This window comes from Mobula birostris, chromosome 2, assembly GCF_030028105.1.
Source record: "Mobula birostris isolate sMobBir1 chromosome 2, sMobBir1.hap1, whole genome shotgun sequence".
NCBI classification, from domain to species: domain Eukaryota; kingdom Metazoa; phylum Chordata; class Chondrichthyes; order Myliobatiformes; family Myliobatidae; genus Mobula; species Mobula birostris.
In genome coordinates this window covers 110200668-110219322 of record NC_092371.1, presented here as the reverse complement: position 1 = coordinate 110219322, position 18655 = coordinate 110200668, and the positions used below count along the sequence as shown (strand labels likewise).

General features: G+C 44.3%; 1 protein-coding gene across 1 annotated transcript in view; it reads left to right on the top strand.

The window, feature by feature from the left end:
• Window positions 1-1024: 1024 nt before the first annotated feature.
• Window positions 1025-18655, top strand: part of pdss2 (prenyl (decaprenyl) diphosphate synthase, subunit 2) — a 228774-nt gene continuing 211143 nt past the window's right edge. The window contains exons 1-2 of the mRNA XM_072246133.1: window positions 1025-1108; window positions 11916-12278. Coding sequence (XP_072102234.1) covers window positions 12031-12278 — 248 coding nt within the window. The 5' untranslated portion in view covers window positions 1025-1108; window positions 11916-12030. The remainder of the gene's footprint in view (window positions 1109-11915; window positions 12279-18655) is intronic.

Genomic DNA, 18655 nt, shown 5'->3' with positions numbered 1-18655 from the left:
CCATGTTCCAAGCCTACACTGTGAATGCTCCCAACATTTCCTCTGCCACATTGACTACAGCATTGGTGCTGCTTCCTGTAACCATGCTGGGCTCATCAACTTTTAATCCAATTTCCACTTTGCCCTCAAATTTACTTGGTCCACTTCTCTTCCCTTTTTCATCTCCAGAGACAGTCTATTCACTGACATCTTTTCCAAACCCACTGACTCTCACAGTTACCTTAACTATACCTCTTCCCACCCTGTCACTTGTAAAAATGTTATTCCCTTCTCTCAGTTTCTCTGTCTGAGGCTTTCCATTCCAGAACATTTGAGATGTCCTCTTTTTTCCTAAAGAACGCGTGTTCCTTTCCACCAAAATCAACACTGCCCTCACCCATTCCCCGCCATCATAACAGTGATAGGGTTGCTTTGTTCATTTCCTACCACCACACGAGTCTCTGTATTCCACATTTCCCGTAATTTACGCCACCTCGAACGGCATCCTGTGTCTTTACCTAACTTTGCTCCCCGCTTTACCGAGGGACCAGTCTTGACAGAACTTCCCCGTGTACTTGTCCCTCCCCACTTCACCCTGCAAGCTTGACGAGTGCTACACCTGCCCATGCACCTCCTCCCCTTCCACCATCCTAGGCCTCCAACAATCCTTCCAGGTGACGCGACTCTTCACCTGCAGGTCTGCGACGGTCATTGACCCTATCAGGTGCAGCCTCAGCGAGAGCTGACGGAGGTGTGGGGACTGCTTTGTCTTTTACTGGCCTCCGCACCCTGAAGAGGGGTCTCGGCTCGAAAAGTCGACTGTTTACTCGCCTGCACAGGTGCTGCCTGACTTGCCGAGTTCCTCCCGTATTTGGTGTATGCGTATTGCTCGAGGTCTCCAGCAAGCGCAGAGCCCAGCACATTGTGTGTGTTGCTTTGGGTTTCCAACGCCTGCGGATTTTCTCGTGTTTGGAAGAGTAGCATCTGCCGAGTTTAGGCTTGAGAGCCGAACACACGCGCACCGCTGTCCTCCGGCTCCAGCCGTGCACTTTACGGCATTGTCGTTCATATCTTGGCGCAGCGACGGGTCGTATTTTGGATTTCGTGCAATGGCGGCGCGCACGACTTGGTGAGTACAGCTAGTGATGGACACTCAAGAGTTAGAGACGGGGAAAGAGGGAGAGGGGGCAGACTCACCCGGGAGGAGGTGGAGTGTGGTGTTAACCCACGGTGCACTGGACCCTGTTGATAGAGGGAACAACACGCCGGGCGCTGGAGGAACTCACCGGGTCAGGCAGCATCTACGGAGGGAAATGGGCAGTCGACGTTTTGGGTCGAGACCGTTCACTTGCTTAGTTTCCTCCGTCGCGGCTGCTTGGTCCGGTGAGTTCCTCCAAATTGTGTGCTACTCCAAATTCCAGCATCTGCAAACTCTTTGTCAGGTCGGGAGGTGACAGACAGTGAAACGGGTCCCGCCGGGTAGGGAGGTGACAGACGGTGAAACGGGACCCGAAGGGGAGAGGTGACAGACGGTGAAACGGGATCACCCGGGTAGAGAGATGATAGACGGTGAAATGGGTCCCGCCGGGTAGAGAGGTGACAGACGGTGAAACAGGACCCACCAGGTTGAGAGGTGACAGACGGTGAAACAGGACCTGCTGGGTAGGGAAGTGACAAACGGTGAAACGGGATCACCCGGGTAGAGAGGTGACAGACGGTGAAACGGGACCTGCTGGGTAGAGAGGTAACAGACAGTGAAACGGGACCTGCCGGGTAGAGAGGTGACAGACGGGGAAACGGGATCACCTGGCTGGAGAGGTGACAGACGGTGAAATGGGTCCCGCCGGGTAGAGAGGTGACACACGGTGAAATGGGTTCTGCCGGGGAGAGAGGTGACACACGGTGAAATGGGTCCCGCCGGGGAGAAAGGTGTCACACGGTGAAACGAGTCCCGCCGGGTAGAGAGGTGAAAGACGGTGAAATGGGACCCGCCAGGTAGAGAGGTGAGACACGGTGAAACGGGTCCCGCCGGGAAGAGAGGTGACACGCAGTGAAACGGGTCCCGCCGGGGAGAAAGGTGACACACGGTGAAACGGGTCCCGCCAGGTTGAGAGGTGACAGACGGTGAAACGGGACCTGCTGGGTAGGGAAGTGACAAATGGTGAAACGGGATCACCCGGGTAGAGAGGTGACAGACGGTGAAACGGGACCTGCTGGGTAGAGAGGTGACAGACGGTGAAACGAGACCCGCCGGGTAGGGAGGTGACAGACGGTGAAACGGTACCCGCCGGGTAGAGAGGTGACACATGGTGAAACGGGTCCCGCCAGGTTGAGAGGTGACACATGGTGAAATGGGACCTGCTGGGTAGGGAAGTGACAAACGGTGAAATGGGATCACCCGGGTAGAGAGGTGACAGATGGTGAAACGGGACCTACTGGGTAGAGAGGTGACAGACGGTGAAACGGGACCTGCCGGGTAGAGAGGTGACAGACGGTGAAACGGGACCCGCCGGGTGGGGAAGAGATAAACAGTGAAACGGGATCACCCGGGTAGGGAGGTGACAGACGGTGAAACGGGATCACCCGGGTAGAGAGGTGACAGACGGTGAAACGGGACCCGCCGGGTAGGGAAGTGACAGACGGTGAAACGGGACCTGCCGGGTAGAGAGGTGACAGACGGTGAAACGGGATCACCCGGGTAGAGAGGTGACAGACGGTGAAACGGGTCCCGCTGGGTAGAAAGGTGACAGACGATAGAATGGATCCCGTTGAGGAGGGCTGACAGATGGTGAAATGATTCCCTCCGGGTTGGTAGGTGACAGGCAGCCAAATGGTTCCCGCTGGGTCAGGAGGTGATAGACAGCGAAGTCAGTCATGCTGGGTACGGAAGTGATAGGCGGCCAAACGGGCCCTGCTGGGTCAGGAGGTGACGGATAGCTAAGTCGGTCCTGCTTGGTGGGGTGGTGCTAAGTGGCGAAGTGGGCACCGCTGGGTCGGGAGGTGAAAGGTGGCGAAGCGGATCTGTCCTGGTCGGGAGATGACTGACAGTGAAACTAGTCCTGTTGGGAGATCCCAGCATTCAGTCAGTTATCCTGGCTGATCTCGGTGTTGGGCACTAAGGAGCAGTTTGACTTGCTGCTCATTGATCCAGGTTCAAGCAGAGGTAGGAATGCCAGCCTGCCTTTCAGGAAGTTGAAGTTATCACCAGAAAGGAAAACTTGACTCAACTTCATTTGCCCATCACTGAATTGTTCCAACTAAACTGGCAACACACATCAAAGTTGCTGGTGAACGCAGCAGGCCAGGCAGCATCCATAAGGGTCTCGGCCTGAAACGTCGACTGTACCTCTTCCTAGAGATGCTGCCTGGCCTGCTGCGTTTACCAGCAACTTTGATGTGTGTTGCTTGAATTTCCAGCATCTGCAGAATTCCTGTTGTTTCCAACTAAACTGGACTCACTTTCAACGACTCTTCGTCTTATGTTATTGATATTCATTGCTTATTTATTTACTAGTATTATTATTATTTTTGTTCTTTCTTTTTACATTTGCAGAGGGTTTTTTTGCACAATCATTGTCCTTTCTGTTGTGTGTGGTATGTCATCGGTTCTATTGTGCTTCTTGGGTTTACTGTGTATGCCTGTAAATAAAGGAATCTCAGGGTTGGAAATGGTGATGTATATGTCCTTTGATAATAAAGTTAGCTTGAACTTTGATCACTCGATGCTCAAAAGTGCTTATGGTTTAAAATAAATATAGAATGCAGCACTCCTTCAGTGGGTGAGCCAGTGTTCATGGAAAGATTGAGGGTCTCGGCTTACTCATGGAATTCAACTTAGATAAGTATGAAATGATGCATTTTGGACAGTCAATGCAGTGTAGGACTTTTAGAGTGCATTTCAGGGCACTGATGATTGTTGTGTAACAGAGGGAGCTGGGAGTAGAAGTGGACAGTTGGCTGAAAGCAGCCACACAAGTACACAGGGTGGTGAGGAAAGCATTCAGTAAGCTGGTCTTCATTTGTCAGGGCATCTAGTTTAGGGGTATCAATGTTATAACTCAAAGTTCAAAATAAACTTATTTTCAAAGTACAGGTGCCCCCCTGCTTTTCGAGCGTTCGCTTTACGAGACCTCGCTGTTATGAAGGACCTACATTAGTACCTGATTTCGCTAACAGAAGGTGTTTTCACTGTTAACGAAAAAAATCAAGGTGCGATAAAAGGCAGCCACTCTCCCCGGATTCGGAACGGCATTCTCACCGACATTGCTTAAGCACGTGCCTGTGAGCAGCCGTTAGCAAGATGAGTTCTAAGGTGTCAGAAAAGCCTGAAAGAGCTTGTAAGGGTGTTACACTTAACGTAAAACTAGACATAATTAAGCGTTTTGATCGTGGTGAACGAAGTAAGGATAAAGTGAGTTTGCCTTGTGGAAGTTGACGAAGATGATGTTGAAGAGGTTTTGGCATCCCATGACCAAGAACTGATAGATGAAGAGCTGATGCAATTGGAAGAGGAAAGGATAACAATCAAAACCGATTGCAGTAGCGAACGGACCACAGACAGATACCGATTCGCAGAGAATGCTGCAGGAGCCGGGAGGCACACAGCGCATCTTTAAGAAAAAAGCCGAAATAAACAAGCTAATTAATTAGGTGCCGCCTGGCACGTAATTGTCGGCCCAGATCAGAGGCAACACAATCGGCAATTGCCTCTGATCTGGGCCAACATTTACCTGCTGGGTGGCACCTAATTAATTAGCTTGTTTGTTTCGGCTTTTTTCTTAAAGATGTGCTGGATGTGTCCCGGCCACCGCTGTACCCCTGCATGCTTCGTGGATGGGTAGCGGTTCGCTGCCCGGAGGGTGGGGGCTGCTGCACCACCCAACCTCCGACAACTGAGCCTAACACACCATCAGCAGTGTGCTCGCTGTCTTCCCGATTCCTGTAAGAGATACTACACTGTACATACATTATTTCTACTTTATATCGGCTGTATATTTTTACGTGTTATTTGGTATGATTTGGCAGCTTCATAGCTTAAACGTTACCGGAGAGAGTGTTTCTGCCAACAGCGCTTGCGTGAGATTTTCTGCCGACGGCCCTTGCGCCGTGTTTCTGCCGAGAGTGCTTGCGCGAGATTTTCGCTACAGAGAACAGTGCGGCAATGATTGTGGAAAAGTATTTCTACTTTACATAGGCTGTGTATTTATCATATCATTCCTGCTTTTACTATATGTTACTGTTATTTTAGGTTTTATGTGTTATTTGGCATGATTTGGTAGGTTATTTTTGGGTCTGCGAACGCTCACAAATTTTTCCCATATAAATAAGTGGTAATTGCTTCTTCACTTTACGACATTCCGGCTTACGAACCGTTTCATAGGAATGCTCTACCTTCGGATGGTGGGGGAAACCTGTACATATATGTCAGCATATACTGCCCTGAGATTTATTTTCTGAGTTGAGCTGAGTGAAGCTATCTATCTGGTTAAAGGTACATAATTGTTCTTGAACCTGGTGGTGTGGGACCTAAGGTTTCTGTTGCTCCTGCCTGATAGCAGCAGTGAGAGGAGAGCATGGCCCAGATGGTGGGGGTCTGTGATGCAGTTTATGTTTTTAGTAAGGCTGGAGTATTCTCTACAGCAGGGGTAGGCAACCTTAAGCACAAATGATTTTCTAGCATGAGTTATTCATAAATTTGAGGCAAAACATAATTAGATGTATTTAAAATGGATAATTCCCATATTTCAAGTTTTTTATGGCATTTATCTGGCCCACCGTCCGCTCATTAATACGCGATCCAGCTCACAGAGGCAAAAAGTTTGCCGACCCCTGCTCTACAGTTTTGGTCACCTTGTCATAGAAAAGACATTGGGAGAGGTTGGCCATGCAGGATCTTTATTCCCATGAGTGTAGGGTATTTATAAAATCATGAGGGTTATGGTGGACGGTCATCATCTGTTCTCCAGGATAAGAAAGTCCAAAATTAGAGGGCACAGATATAAGATAAGAGGGCAGAGATTTAAGAGAGATGTGAGCAGTAACTCCTTTACATATAGGGCAGTGTGTACCTGGAACGAGCTGCCAGATGAACTGTGGAGGTGGGTACAGGTGCAACACTTAAGAGGCAACACATACAAACTGCTGGAGGAACTCAGCAGGAAATGGAAAAAAAAATTGACATTTCAAGTCAAGATCCTTCATAAGGACTGGAAAGGAAGGAGGAAGGTGCCAGAATATGCAAGGGGCCAGATGCTTTCCTTGGGTTTATTCTCTGGAAGACTAATGATAAAATTTATGCTGTAGATCAAAAGGTTGCATTTGCATACTGCTTTTCTTGTAGTTTTGCTAAGGTGCTTCGGAAATGTGTCAGATAATAAGGCTGCTGATCTTGAGGAATTGTGAGATGGTGAGATGATTGACTGAAGACTTGTTGAGTGACAAGGTGGCTGGAGGAGAGGCTTTCAGACTGCAATAAGTGGGAGAACTTAAATCAGGGAAGGGAACTCCAACTGTTTGGAATACTGAATCAGCAAGCAGTGCTAATACATGAATGGATTGATGGGAGGCGAATGAAGAGAAGATTGACCCTCTGTATCTGAAGGATGTCCTTTGAAGTGGAGAAAGCTGTGGGTTATGACAAAGCTTTGAGGGCTTGCCCCAGAGGATCCCAAATGCCTTTTGATAGCTCAGTGCTGTCAAAGACCTGTGTACAGTTTTAAAATGTATTTATAATAATTAAGAAGGTAGGTTAAATGATATTTGGCACAGAGTCTGACCCTGTGGTTCAGAAGTGTAGGGAAGGGAAGAGGATGGCAGCGGTGATAGGGGACTCTATAGTTAGGGTGTCAGACAGGCAATTCTGTGGACACGGGAAAGAAACTCGGATGGTAGTTTGCCTTCCAGGTTTCAGATGGCGTCCAAGATATCCTGCAGTGGAAGGGAGAACAGCCAGAGGTTGTGGTACATATTGGTACCAATGACATAGGTAGGAAAAGGGAAGAGGATCTGAAAAAAGACGACAGGGAGTTAGGAAGGAAGTTAAGAAGGAGGACCGCAAAGATAGTAATCTCAGGATTACTGCCTGTGCCACGCGACAGTGAGAATAGGAATAGAATGAGGTGGAGGATAAATGCGTGGCTGAGGGGTTGGAGCAGGGGACAGGGATTCAGATTTCTGGATCATTGGGACCTCTTTTGGGGCAGGTGTGACCTGTTCAAAAAGGACAGGATACACTTGAATCCCAGGGGGACCAATATCCTGGTGGGGAGGTTTGCTAAGGCTACTGGGGAGCGTTTAAACTAGAATTGTTGGGGGGTGGGAACCGAACTGAAGAGACTGGGGAAGAGGAGGTTGGCTCACAAATAGAGAAAGCTTGTAGACAATGCAGGAGGGAGGATAGGCAGGTGATAGAGAAGGGACACATTCAGACTGATGGTTTGAGATGTGTCTATTTTAACGCAAGGAGTGTTGTGAACAAAGCGGATGAGCTTAGAGCGTGGATCAGTACTTGGAGCTATGATGTGGTGGCCATTACAGAGACTTGGATGGCTCAGGGACAGGAATGGTTACTTCAAGTGCCGGGTTTTAGATGTTTCAGAAAAGACAGGGAAGGAGGCAAAAAAGGTGGGGGCATGGCACTGTTGATCAGAGATAGTGTCACGGCTGCAGAAAAGGTGGACGTCATGGAGGGATTGTCTACGAAGTCTGTGTGGGTGGAGGTTAGGAACAGGAAGGGGTCAATAACTTTACTGGGTGTTTTTTATAGGGTGCCAAATAGTAACAGGGATATCAAGGAGCAGATAGGGAAACAGATCCTGGAAAGGTGTAATAATAACAGAGTTGTCATGGTGGGAGATCTTAATTTCCCAAATATTGATTGGCATCTTCCCAGAGCAAGGGTTTTAGATGGGGTGGAGTTTGCTAGGTGTGTTCAGGAAGGTTTCTTGACACAATATGTAGATAAGCCTACAAGAGGAGAGGCTGTACTTGATCTGGTATTGGGAAATGAACCTGGTCAGGTGTCAGATCTCTCAGTGGGAGAGCATTTTGGAGATAGTGATCATAATTCTATCTCCTTTACAATAGCATTGGAGAGAGATAGGAACAGACAAGTTAGAAAAGCATTTAATTGGAGTAAGGGGAATTATGAGGCTATCAGGCAGGAAATTGGAGGCTTAAATTGGAAACAGATGTTCTCAGGGAAAAGTACGGAAGAAATGTGGCAAATATTCAGGGGATATTTGTGTGGAGTTCTGCATAGGTACGTTCCAATGAGACAGGGAAGTTATGGTAGGGCACAGGAACCGTGGTGTACAAAGGCTGTAAAAAAAGTCTAGTCAAGAAGAAAAGAAAAGCTTATAAAAGGTTCAGAGAGCTAGGTAGTGTTAGAGATCTACAAACGTTTGTAAAAGATTATATGGCTAACAGGGAGGAACCTAAGAAGGAAATCAGGAGAGCCAGAAGGGGCCATGAGAAAGCCTTGGTGAGCAGGATTAAGGAAAACCCCAAGGCATTCTACAAGTATGTGAAAAGCAAGAGGATAGGACATGAAAGAACAGGACCTATCAAGTGTGACAGTGGGAAAGTGTGTATGGAACTGGAGGAAATAACAGATGTACTTAATGAATACTTTACTTCAGAATTCACTATGGAAAAGGATCTTGGTGATTGTAGGGATGACTTGCAGCGGACTGAAAAGCTTGAGCATGTAGATATTAAGAAAGAGGATGTGCTGGAGCTTTTGGAAAGCATCAAGTTGAATAAGTCATCGGGACGGGATGAGATGTACCCCAGGCTACTGTGGGGAGGCGAGGGAGGTGATTGCTGAGCCTCTGGCGATGATCTTTGCAACATCAATGGGATGGGAGAGGTTCCGGAGGATTGGAGGGTTGCGGATGTTTTTCCTTTATTCAAGAAAGGGAGTAGAGATAGCCCAGGAAATTATAGACCAGTGAGTCTTACCTCAGTGGTTGGTAAGTTGATGGAGAAGATCTTGAGAGGCAGGATTTATGAACATTTGAAGAGGTATAATATGGTTAGGAGTAGTCAGCATGGCTTTGTCAAGGGCAGGTCATGCCTTACGAGCCTGATTGAATTTTTTGAGGACGTGACTAAACACATTGATGAAGGAAGAGCAGTAGATGTAGTATATATGGATTTCAGCAAGGCATTTGATAAGGTACCCCATGTAAGGCTTATTGAGAAAGTAAGGAGGCATGGGATCCAAGGGGACATTGCTTTGTGGATCCAGAACTGGCTTCCCCACAGAAGGCAAAGAGTGGTTGTAGACAGGTCATATTCTGCATGGAGGTCGGTCACCAGTGGAGTGCCTCAGGGATCTGTTCTGGGACCCTTAGTCTTCGTGATTTTTATAAATGACCTGGATGAGGAAGTGGAGGGATGGGTTCGTAAGTTTGCACAAAGGTTGGAGGTGTTGTGGATAGTGTGGAGGGTTGTCAGGGGTTACAGTGGGACATTGATAGGATGCAAAACTGGGCTGAGAAGTGGCAGATGGATTTCAACCCAGATAATTGTGAAGTGGTTCATTTTGGTAGGTCAAATATGATGGCAGAATATGGTATTAATTAGATTAGATTAAAGGCACCCGTTAGTCTTGCGAGACCATGGATCTGCGCCTGGAAAGTCTTCACTCTCCAGGGCGCAGGCCTGGGCCAGGTTGTATGGAAGACCAGCAGTTACCCATGCTGCGTCTCCCCTCTCCATGACACCGATGTTGTCCAAGGGAAGGGCATTAGGACTCATACAGCTTGGCACCAGTGTCATCGCAGAGCAATGTGTGATTAAGTTGCCTCATCGCCCCGGCTGGGGCTCAAACTCACGACCTTCAGGTAGCTAGTCCAATGCCTTAACCACTTGGCCACGTGCCCACACAATTAGATTAGATTAGATTCAACTTTATTGTCATTGTGCCAAATACAGATACAAAGCCAATGAAATGCATTTAGCATCTGACCAGAAATGCAAAGAGTAGTGTTATTTACAAAATAACTGCGAATAAAAAAAGTGCTACAGCACACTTGGTAAGACTCTTGGCAGTGAGGAGGATCAGAAGGATCTTGGTGTCCGAGTCCATAGGACACTCAAAATAGCTGCGCAGGTTGAATCTGTGGTTAAGAAGTACGGTGTATTGGCCTTCATCAATCGTGGAACTGAATTTAGGAGCCGAGAGGTAATGTTGCAGCTATATAGGACCCTGGTCAGAGCACACTTGGAGTACTGTGCTCATTTCTGGTTGACTCACTACAGGAAAGATATGGAAGCCACAGAAAGGGTGCAAGGGAGATTTACAAGGATGTTGCCTGGATTGGGGAGCATGCCTTATGAGAGTAGGTTGAGTGAACTTGGCCTTTTCTCCTTGGAGCGACAGAGGATGAGAGGTGACCTGATAGAGGTGTATAAGATGATGGGAGGCATTAATCGTGTGGATAGTCAGAGGCCTTTTCCCAGGGCTGAAGTGGTTGCCACAAGAGGACACAGGTTTAAGGTGCTGGGGAGTAGGTACAGAAGAGATGTGAGGGCTAAGTTTTTTACTCAGAGAGTGGTGAGTGTGTGGAATGGGCTGCCGGCAACGGTGGTGGAGGCAGATATGATAGGGCCTTTTGGGAGATTTTTAGATAGGTACATGGAGCTTAGTAAAATAGAGGCTATAAGTAAGCCTAGTAATTTCTAAGGTAGGGACATGTTTGGCACAACTCTGTGGGCTGAAGGGCCTGTATTATGCTGCAGGTTTTCTATTTTCCTATGATATTTGAAAAAGAATTGAAAAGTAAAATGAATTTATTGAAAATATTATGGTATTGGAAATATTTACCAGGGTGTAGATTTGGCTGAAAAGAGAGACCGGATAGATAAGGGGAAAATTTGCAGATGCTGAGAATAGAAGCAACACACATAAAATGCTGGAGGGACAGTCGACATTTCGGGCAAGTCCCTTTTCCAGTCCTGCTGAAGGGTCTTGGCCCGAAACGTCAATTGTCCTTTTTTCTATAGATGCTGCCTGGCCTGCTGAGTTCCTCCAGAATTTTGTGTGTGTTGACTGGATAGATCTATTTTCCCTGGAGCGGACAAGATTAAGATATGGGACTCAATTGGGGTATATAAGATTATGAGGAATATAATTAGGGTAGACTGAGAAAACCTCTCCCCATATCACATGTGGAAAAAAACTAGGTGACATAGGTTTAGAGTAAGGAGGTAAGATTTAGAGGGGATGTCACCTTCACCCAGCATGGCAAGTGTCTGGACTGCATTGCCTGAGAGAGTGGTTGAAGCTGAGTCACTGATAACACTTCAGAAGTGTTGAGATAAGCACTTGAATCCGAGTGCTGGGTAAGAGGATTAATACAAAAGGATGCCAACTAGTTGCTTTGGATGAGTTAGGTGAATGGATTTTTTTCCCCCAGAAAAATCAGTAAATCAATTAGCATGTTTGACTTGAGATCAGCGATCTTGTTCAAGTGAATGAAGTTGCTTTATTTACTCAGGTCACTTGATATGAAGGTCCAGCCTTGAGGTACGTATGGTCCCACTGTATAATGCCTGAACTTCAGCTTGTTTCTGATTTCCCTGTTTCAATGCACAGGCACTGAGGGTTGAGTTGAGTTGAATGGCAAATGGCATTGTCAGGCAAATATGATGGTACTCTGATATTCAGAGTGCCTATGGGTGTAATTAATGGAACAAAACCTTACATTATCTGTTGCAGTCCTGAAGAAGGGTCTTGGCCCGAAATGTCGATTGTTCATTCATGTCCATAGATGCTGCCTGACCTGTTGAGTTCTGCCAGCATTTTGTGTGTGTTACATTATTTTTTTTTAAGTCTTTTACTTCTTACATATTTACTTCCAGTTGAATGACTGATGGAATAAAAAGAAGCATGGCAAACTAAATTAATTAAGTATCTCTTTTCTTGGCAGGATCCACTGATGATTTTCTTCATCCTTTGTTCCTTCGCTGTCTTTAGCATAGACCCTGGAGTATATGGTTTCCTAGCAGTAAAGTTAAGTATCTCCTAGATCTTCACACTCAACCATGTCACTGATACTAAGAATCCTGAAGTGTGGAACTGCTCTGACTGGTGCTTGCAACCACAGTCGTGCCCTGTACTCAACCACATCCCCTTCATCGTGGACAAAAGTGGTGTCTGAGGCAGAGAAGATCGTTGGATACCCAACTTCCTTTATGAGTCTTCGTTGTCTGCTCAGTGATGAGTTAAGCAACATTGCTCTTCATGTCAGAAAATTGGTTGGGACGAAGCATCCTTTAATATCTACAGCCAGGTAAAAGATGCAGCCAAATACCAGGGGTGGGAGTCCTTTAAATGGTGTCAAAGTCATTTGCCTTAATGATATATTACTGAATGATGTATTTTTGCTGATCTTTTACATGGCCAGAAAACCACTGCAAATCTTAATGGCTATTTACATGTACAAGTATCAACTAAATTGACAAGAGAGCATAAGGCAGGGAGTTAAAATGTAAGCTGACCAGTCCAGCTAAGAGGAATGCTGAAGATCAATGTCTCACAAGCAGCATTTGTATTTCTGCCAACTGCATATGCATCTGATAATTGGTCTGTACATAGTAATGTATGCCCTTATTTCCATTTGTGCTAACAAATTATACAGGGGTGAAAAGTCATCTCAAGTCAAGTTTATTGTCATTTAACTACATGTATACTGTCAAATGAGACAACGTTTCTCTTCTAGACCAGGGATTGAAGCACAGTAGTACACATAACCGACAATAATTTAGGAAAATAAGAAAAAAATTAAATTAAATATTGTTCGGTACTGATCAAATTAACTGGTGACATTTTGAATGAGATGCGGCAGGGAGTTCAAAAGCCTAGTGGTCCGAGGAAAGAAACTGTTTCCCATCTTGACTGTGCTTGTCTTTATGCATCAGAGTCTTCTGCCTAATGGCAGAAAGTCAAAGAGGATGCTGGATGGATGGGTGGGATCCTTGATAATACTTAGGGCACTGTGTATGCAGCTTGCCTGATTAATGTCCCCGATGAGTGGTAGGGAGATCCCTATGATCCTTTCAGCTGTTCTCACAGTCCTTTGTAGAGACTTCCAGTTTGATGCTCTGCTGCTCCCAAACTAGATGGAGACGCAGCTTGTCAATAGTGTTCCTGTAAAATACAGTTAAGATTGAGGTTGAAGTTCCCTACCTGGGAGTGGGTGATGTAGAATTGATGCTGAGGATTACATGTTGGGTTGGAGGCTAGCATTGAGGTAATTTTTATTTTAAATACACCGAAGCAAAAATAACAAATATCCTTGGCTGCTCGCTGTCCCAAGACCAGCTGACTTCATAAAAGGAGCAGCCCATGAGATTATCAACTATTCATAGAGGGGGAAGGGCGAGAATTTTATCGAGTATGAATGAGTTAAGCTTGCCTTTGAAAATGTTGGCTGCACTGGTGTAAAATAAGTAAATTGATATGCTGGCTTCATCTCTGCTGCCCTCTGATTTATTTTCTCCTGAAGTGATGACTTCCCCAGTGTGAGATTTTTAAGGAATTAGTGAGGGTTCAGAACAATATGTTCCCACTGAAAAAATGTATGCCTTCCAAATCTGGAGGCACTTAATTTCAAGAATCACACAGCAAGGAGTAGTAAGTCATAGCAGTCACCAAACGCACACTATGAAAATGTCTAGAAGTGCATAGAAAGGCTGTACATCATACCTTAAATAGAATAGATTAGCTGTGTAGAAGTTCCCAATTTTTTTTTCCTTGGACCAATACCATTAAGCAAGTGGTCTGTGGACCCCAGGCTGGGAACCCTTGGTGGATGGAGTAAAACATAGATTTGATAATATAAACTGGATCTTAAAATTCTGGAGAGAATGTGCATGTGATTACCATGAGATTGTAAAATAGCAAAGAGTGCAACAGTGTTTCTTTTGCTTCAAGAGCAAGATTGTTGGATGTAGTTTAAAAATTAGATTCTAACTTCAAATGTGAAGTTAAGCACATCTGTATGCAAACAATGGTAAAAGTTTGAACTCTTCCTGCAAACAGTACTTTATCCTGGTCGGCTATAAACTTAAGTCCTCCGATTGATGTTGATTAATAATGGCAGGGCAGGTTTATGGATTAAGGGTGTAGATGGCCCTGAACTCATTGAATTGTGAAACAGACTCACATGCTAAAAGGCCCGCTTCAGTTCATGTGTCACTGTTCTCAGTAGTAGAACATTGCTAACCTACAGAATTGAGGTGTTCATGATCATCACAAGTTTGATGAAAATTGACTGCAGGGTTCCATGTATGCCTTTTGTGTATGATTTTTGCTCCGCAAGCCTACACATTTACCACCACCACCTTGAAATTATTGGCAGGAAGACAGCAAGGAATATAAACATCATCATAAAACTTAATGGAACATCCTGTGGGTGTAATGCTTTTGCCCTCTAGATCTGTCTATAATGCTCCTTTCTGATAGTAAAGTTCTCTGAGTAACACTGACCCTTTCCTAGGTGGTGCTGTAAAATCTGTACCAATTGTGGGTTTGCTAGTATTGTCCAACAGTACTGTTTGAACAGTGAGTAGATATTGGGCGGTCAGCTGATAGTATGAAAAGATCATGGTTGAGGGCAAAACAGCAGAAACTCTGTGCTCTGAAGTTATTACTCACTTAACAAGATGCAGGTTTAAGTTTAACAAAAAAATCTAGTCCTACTAGTAGTAGCCCTACCTCAGTTAAACAGCTTGGGTGCAGAAAGTCACTGATCTGCAGCATAAATATCTTGCAAAAAAAATGGTTGAAGTCTGGACTGTCTTATTACGATTTTTCTCATTTCAATTATTGGAATATAAGGAGCTTTATTTATATGGAGCATTGAAAATATGCCAATTTTTGAATATGCAACAGGATGCATTTACCGAGCAGTTAGTGGTCAGTTTGGGGATTTCTGCTTGAACATGTATCTCATGGAGGGTGTGCAGTAAGTGTGTTTTTCATACTCTGTTTCCATTTATTTTTGGAATATGAACCATTTTGTCGATGAAGTCAATTTAATGCTAAAACTTAGCATTTGTTTTGGCAGTGTGATTTGAGACTGCCTCATTCCAAACTGTGCCAACATTAAGTTATCATATAAACAGCAAGGCATTGCTAAGCCTGTATTATTCTTCTACAGAATGTCAAAGCATTTCCTTAAAGCCTTTTAATAATTTTACTTCAGAAAAAAATTTCATTTTTCAAAATGAAATCTCAGACCCGCAGAAGCAGGAATAAATGGAATGAATCGTTTAGCTTATCATGATTATCTTAATGCTGACTTTCTTATAGTGCATTTATTTAAACTTTATCATATTTTCTGTCCTATTGCTCTTTACATTCATTTTAATAGAATCAAATATTTTGAACAATTATGTTCAGTAGGGGCTTGTGGTGAAGTCTTTCAGTTTTTTGTTTTGAACTGTTAGATAAAGCATTTTATAATTAGTTTTCTTTGTACTGGTAGCAATAATGTTGATTAAATGTAACCTGATTTTCATTTTTTGAAATACTGAAAACAATCTTTCATTGTTTGCCCATTTAGTACTTTCCATTTTGCTTTCTTAACATTCTTTTTTAGTCCAGTTTCGAGGTGCCAGTTTTCTGAACCTGAGGTCTCAAGTAGTTCAAGAAGAGAGTCTATTACCACTTACTTGTAACCAGTTAGTGATGCACAACAAACACTGACATTGTCAGTAATGCCTTCAACCTGTTAATCATGAATTCAGTATTTGAGCCTGTTTGAAATGAAAAGATTGTTCTAATCAGGAGTCTAAATACTACAAATTGAACTTTATAATATACTCTAAAATGAACTCTATAATTTTCTTGATTAGATGAAAATTTTAAAAAAACTGCAGATCCTGGAAATTTGAAATAAAATCAAAAAATGCTGGAAATACTGGCTAGACAGCATCTGTTGACATAAAAATTGACTTTTCAGGTCTGGAACCCTTCTTCGATACTTAAATGTAGTTTGAAAATCTCAAATACAGTTGAGAACTCTATTTTATATTACCCCTGTCAATTTAACACATTATCCAAACAGAATATTTTATTTTACTGAAATGCCATGATTTTATACTTTACACAGAAGAAAAATAATTAACTTTTCCAATCTGGGACTCTTCGCTGGGTCTCAAATGCTGTTTGCAAAACTAAAATAAGATTGAGAGCTCCATGTACACTTCTATGGATTTAACACATTAACCAAAGAGGACCACATTTTACTTAAGAGCCATAATCATTTACCCTTCACTTTAAACACAATTATACTTATCATCAGAGTTTGTCTCCTCTGTAATTCTAGATATCCTCTTCCACTGTATGGGTGGGAACTATTTTGATTTGGAATCCATGGCATTCTTTTGGAAAGGTTACTTTCCAACACATTATTGTGTAGTTATGAGAATAATTTTTTTTCACCCAGATGGTGCTTAAAACCTAGAACACAACTTCAGTAGGATTGGTGGTGTCAAGTACTCTTAAAACATCTAGTTGAATACATTGAAGGCCATGGCTCGTGCTGCATAGATCGGAACACAACAGGCTGTAGGACTCTCACTTTGCACGTTTTGGTTTCATGAAAACAATTTTTGCATTATCCTGTTAGCTTCAGCATTGTGAACATCATGGGTGCTTAACTGAAGCACAATCTTGAGAGTACTTGTTCTGGTGGAAACAGTGCTGGAAGATATTCAGCAGATTAGGGAGCATCTTTGAAAAGCAAAACAGTTCATGTTTCAGGCTTATCAGAAATATTTATAATGTATTTGATTTGTCTATGTGTAGATTAGATTGCATGGAATTCTCAACAAGATAAAGAATTTGGCAACACTCAAGATTTAATGCTGCCTTTACATAGCATCTAAAAAGGAGGCACCATGTGGCAGTACTTAAAAAAAAAAGTGTTGCAAATATTCAACATGCTATTCTACAGAAGTTGCATAATTTATCCAAGGTGCCATTGTGGAAAATATTAAGAATGTGCAGATTCAAATTTGGTAATCACTAAATAATGCAAGCAACACTCAATTTGCTGGAGGAACTCAGCAGGCCAGGCAGCATCTATAGAAAAGAGTACAGTTGACGTTTTAGGCCGAGACCCTTCAGCAGGACTGGAGAAAAAGATGAGTCGGAGTTTGAAGGTGGGGGGAGGGGAGGGAGAAAGAGAAGGAGATAGGTGAAACTGAGAGGGGGGAGGAGTGAAATAAAGAGTTGGGACGTTGACTAGTGAAAGAGGTACAGGGCTAGAGAAAGGGCAATCTAATAGGAGAGGGCAGAAGGCCATGGAAAAATGAAAATCAGGAAGGAGCACCAGAGGGGGCGATGAGCAGGTAAGGAGATAGGGTGAGAGAGGGAAAAGGGGATGGGGTATGGTGAAGGGGGGGGGGGAATGGGCTATTACCAGAAGTTTGAGAAAGCTGTGTTCATGCCATCAGGTAGGAGGCTACCCAGATGAAGTACAAGGTGTTGCTCCTCCAGTCTGAGTGTGGCCTCATCACGACAGTACAGGAGGCCGTGGATTGACATGTTGGAATGGGAAGTGGAATTAAAATGGGTAGCCACTGGAAGATCCGCTTTTTCTGGTGGATGGAGCTGAGGTGCTCATTGAAGTGGTCTCCCAACTACGCCGGGTCTCACCGATAAACAAGAGGCTACACCAGGAGCACAGGATACAGTAGATGACACAGACAGACTCACAGGTGAAGTGTCGCCTCAGCTGGAAGGACTGTTTCGGGCCCTGAACAGTAGTGAGAGAGGTGGTGTAGGGGCAGGTGTGGCACTTGTTTCAAAGAAATACTGCAGTTGTTTGCTGAAGTCTGGTGACTATTTCCAATTTTGTTATTCAGCAAATCAGTCTACAAAAATGATAATTTTAAAATGTTTACCTGCTTTATTCTGTTGTTCTGTTGTTGTTAAAATGTGGCTTAGAAGGGAATTAGGGAGGAGTGCAGTGGTGATAAGGGATTCAATAGTTAGGGGAGCAGGCAGGGGAATCAGTGGAGGTGGAACAGACTTTCAGACTCCCAGCTGCCCAGGTCAGGGATGTCTCAGATTGGTTTCACAGTGTTCTAAAGGAAGAGGGTGAGCAACCAGAAGGCGTTGTAGATATTGGTACCAAGGACATGAGTAGGAAAAGGGATGAGGTCATGAATAGAGAATATAGGGTGCTAGGGAAGAAGCTGAAATGCAGTACTTCAAAGGTAGTGATCTCGATTGCTGCCTGTGTTGTGTGCCAGTGAGGATAAGAATAGCATGATTTAGTAGATGAATGCGTGGCTGAGGAATAGGTGCAGTGGGCAGGGTTTCATATTGTGGGCCTTTGGGATCCCTTCAGGAGAATGTATGACCTGTTGTATACAAAAAAGAAGGGCTACATCTGAACTTGAGAGGGACCAATATCCTTGTGGGCAGATTTGGTAGAACTTTTGGGGATGGTTTAAATTAGTTTGGCAGGATGATGGGAACAGAGTGTTAGGTCAGAGGATGTACCAATGATATATAAGTAGATGCAGCGTATAGGGAGATTGTGAGGAAGGATCAGCAGTTGAAAGGGCAAGATTGCTGTCAGTTGGAATGTTTGAAGTGTGTCTTTTTTAATGAAAGAAGTATCAAGAACAAGGATGACGAACTTAGAGCATG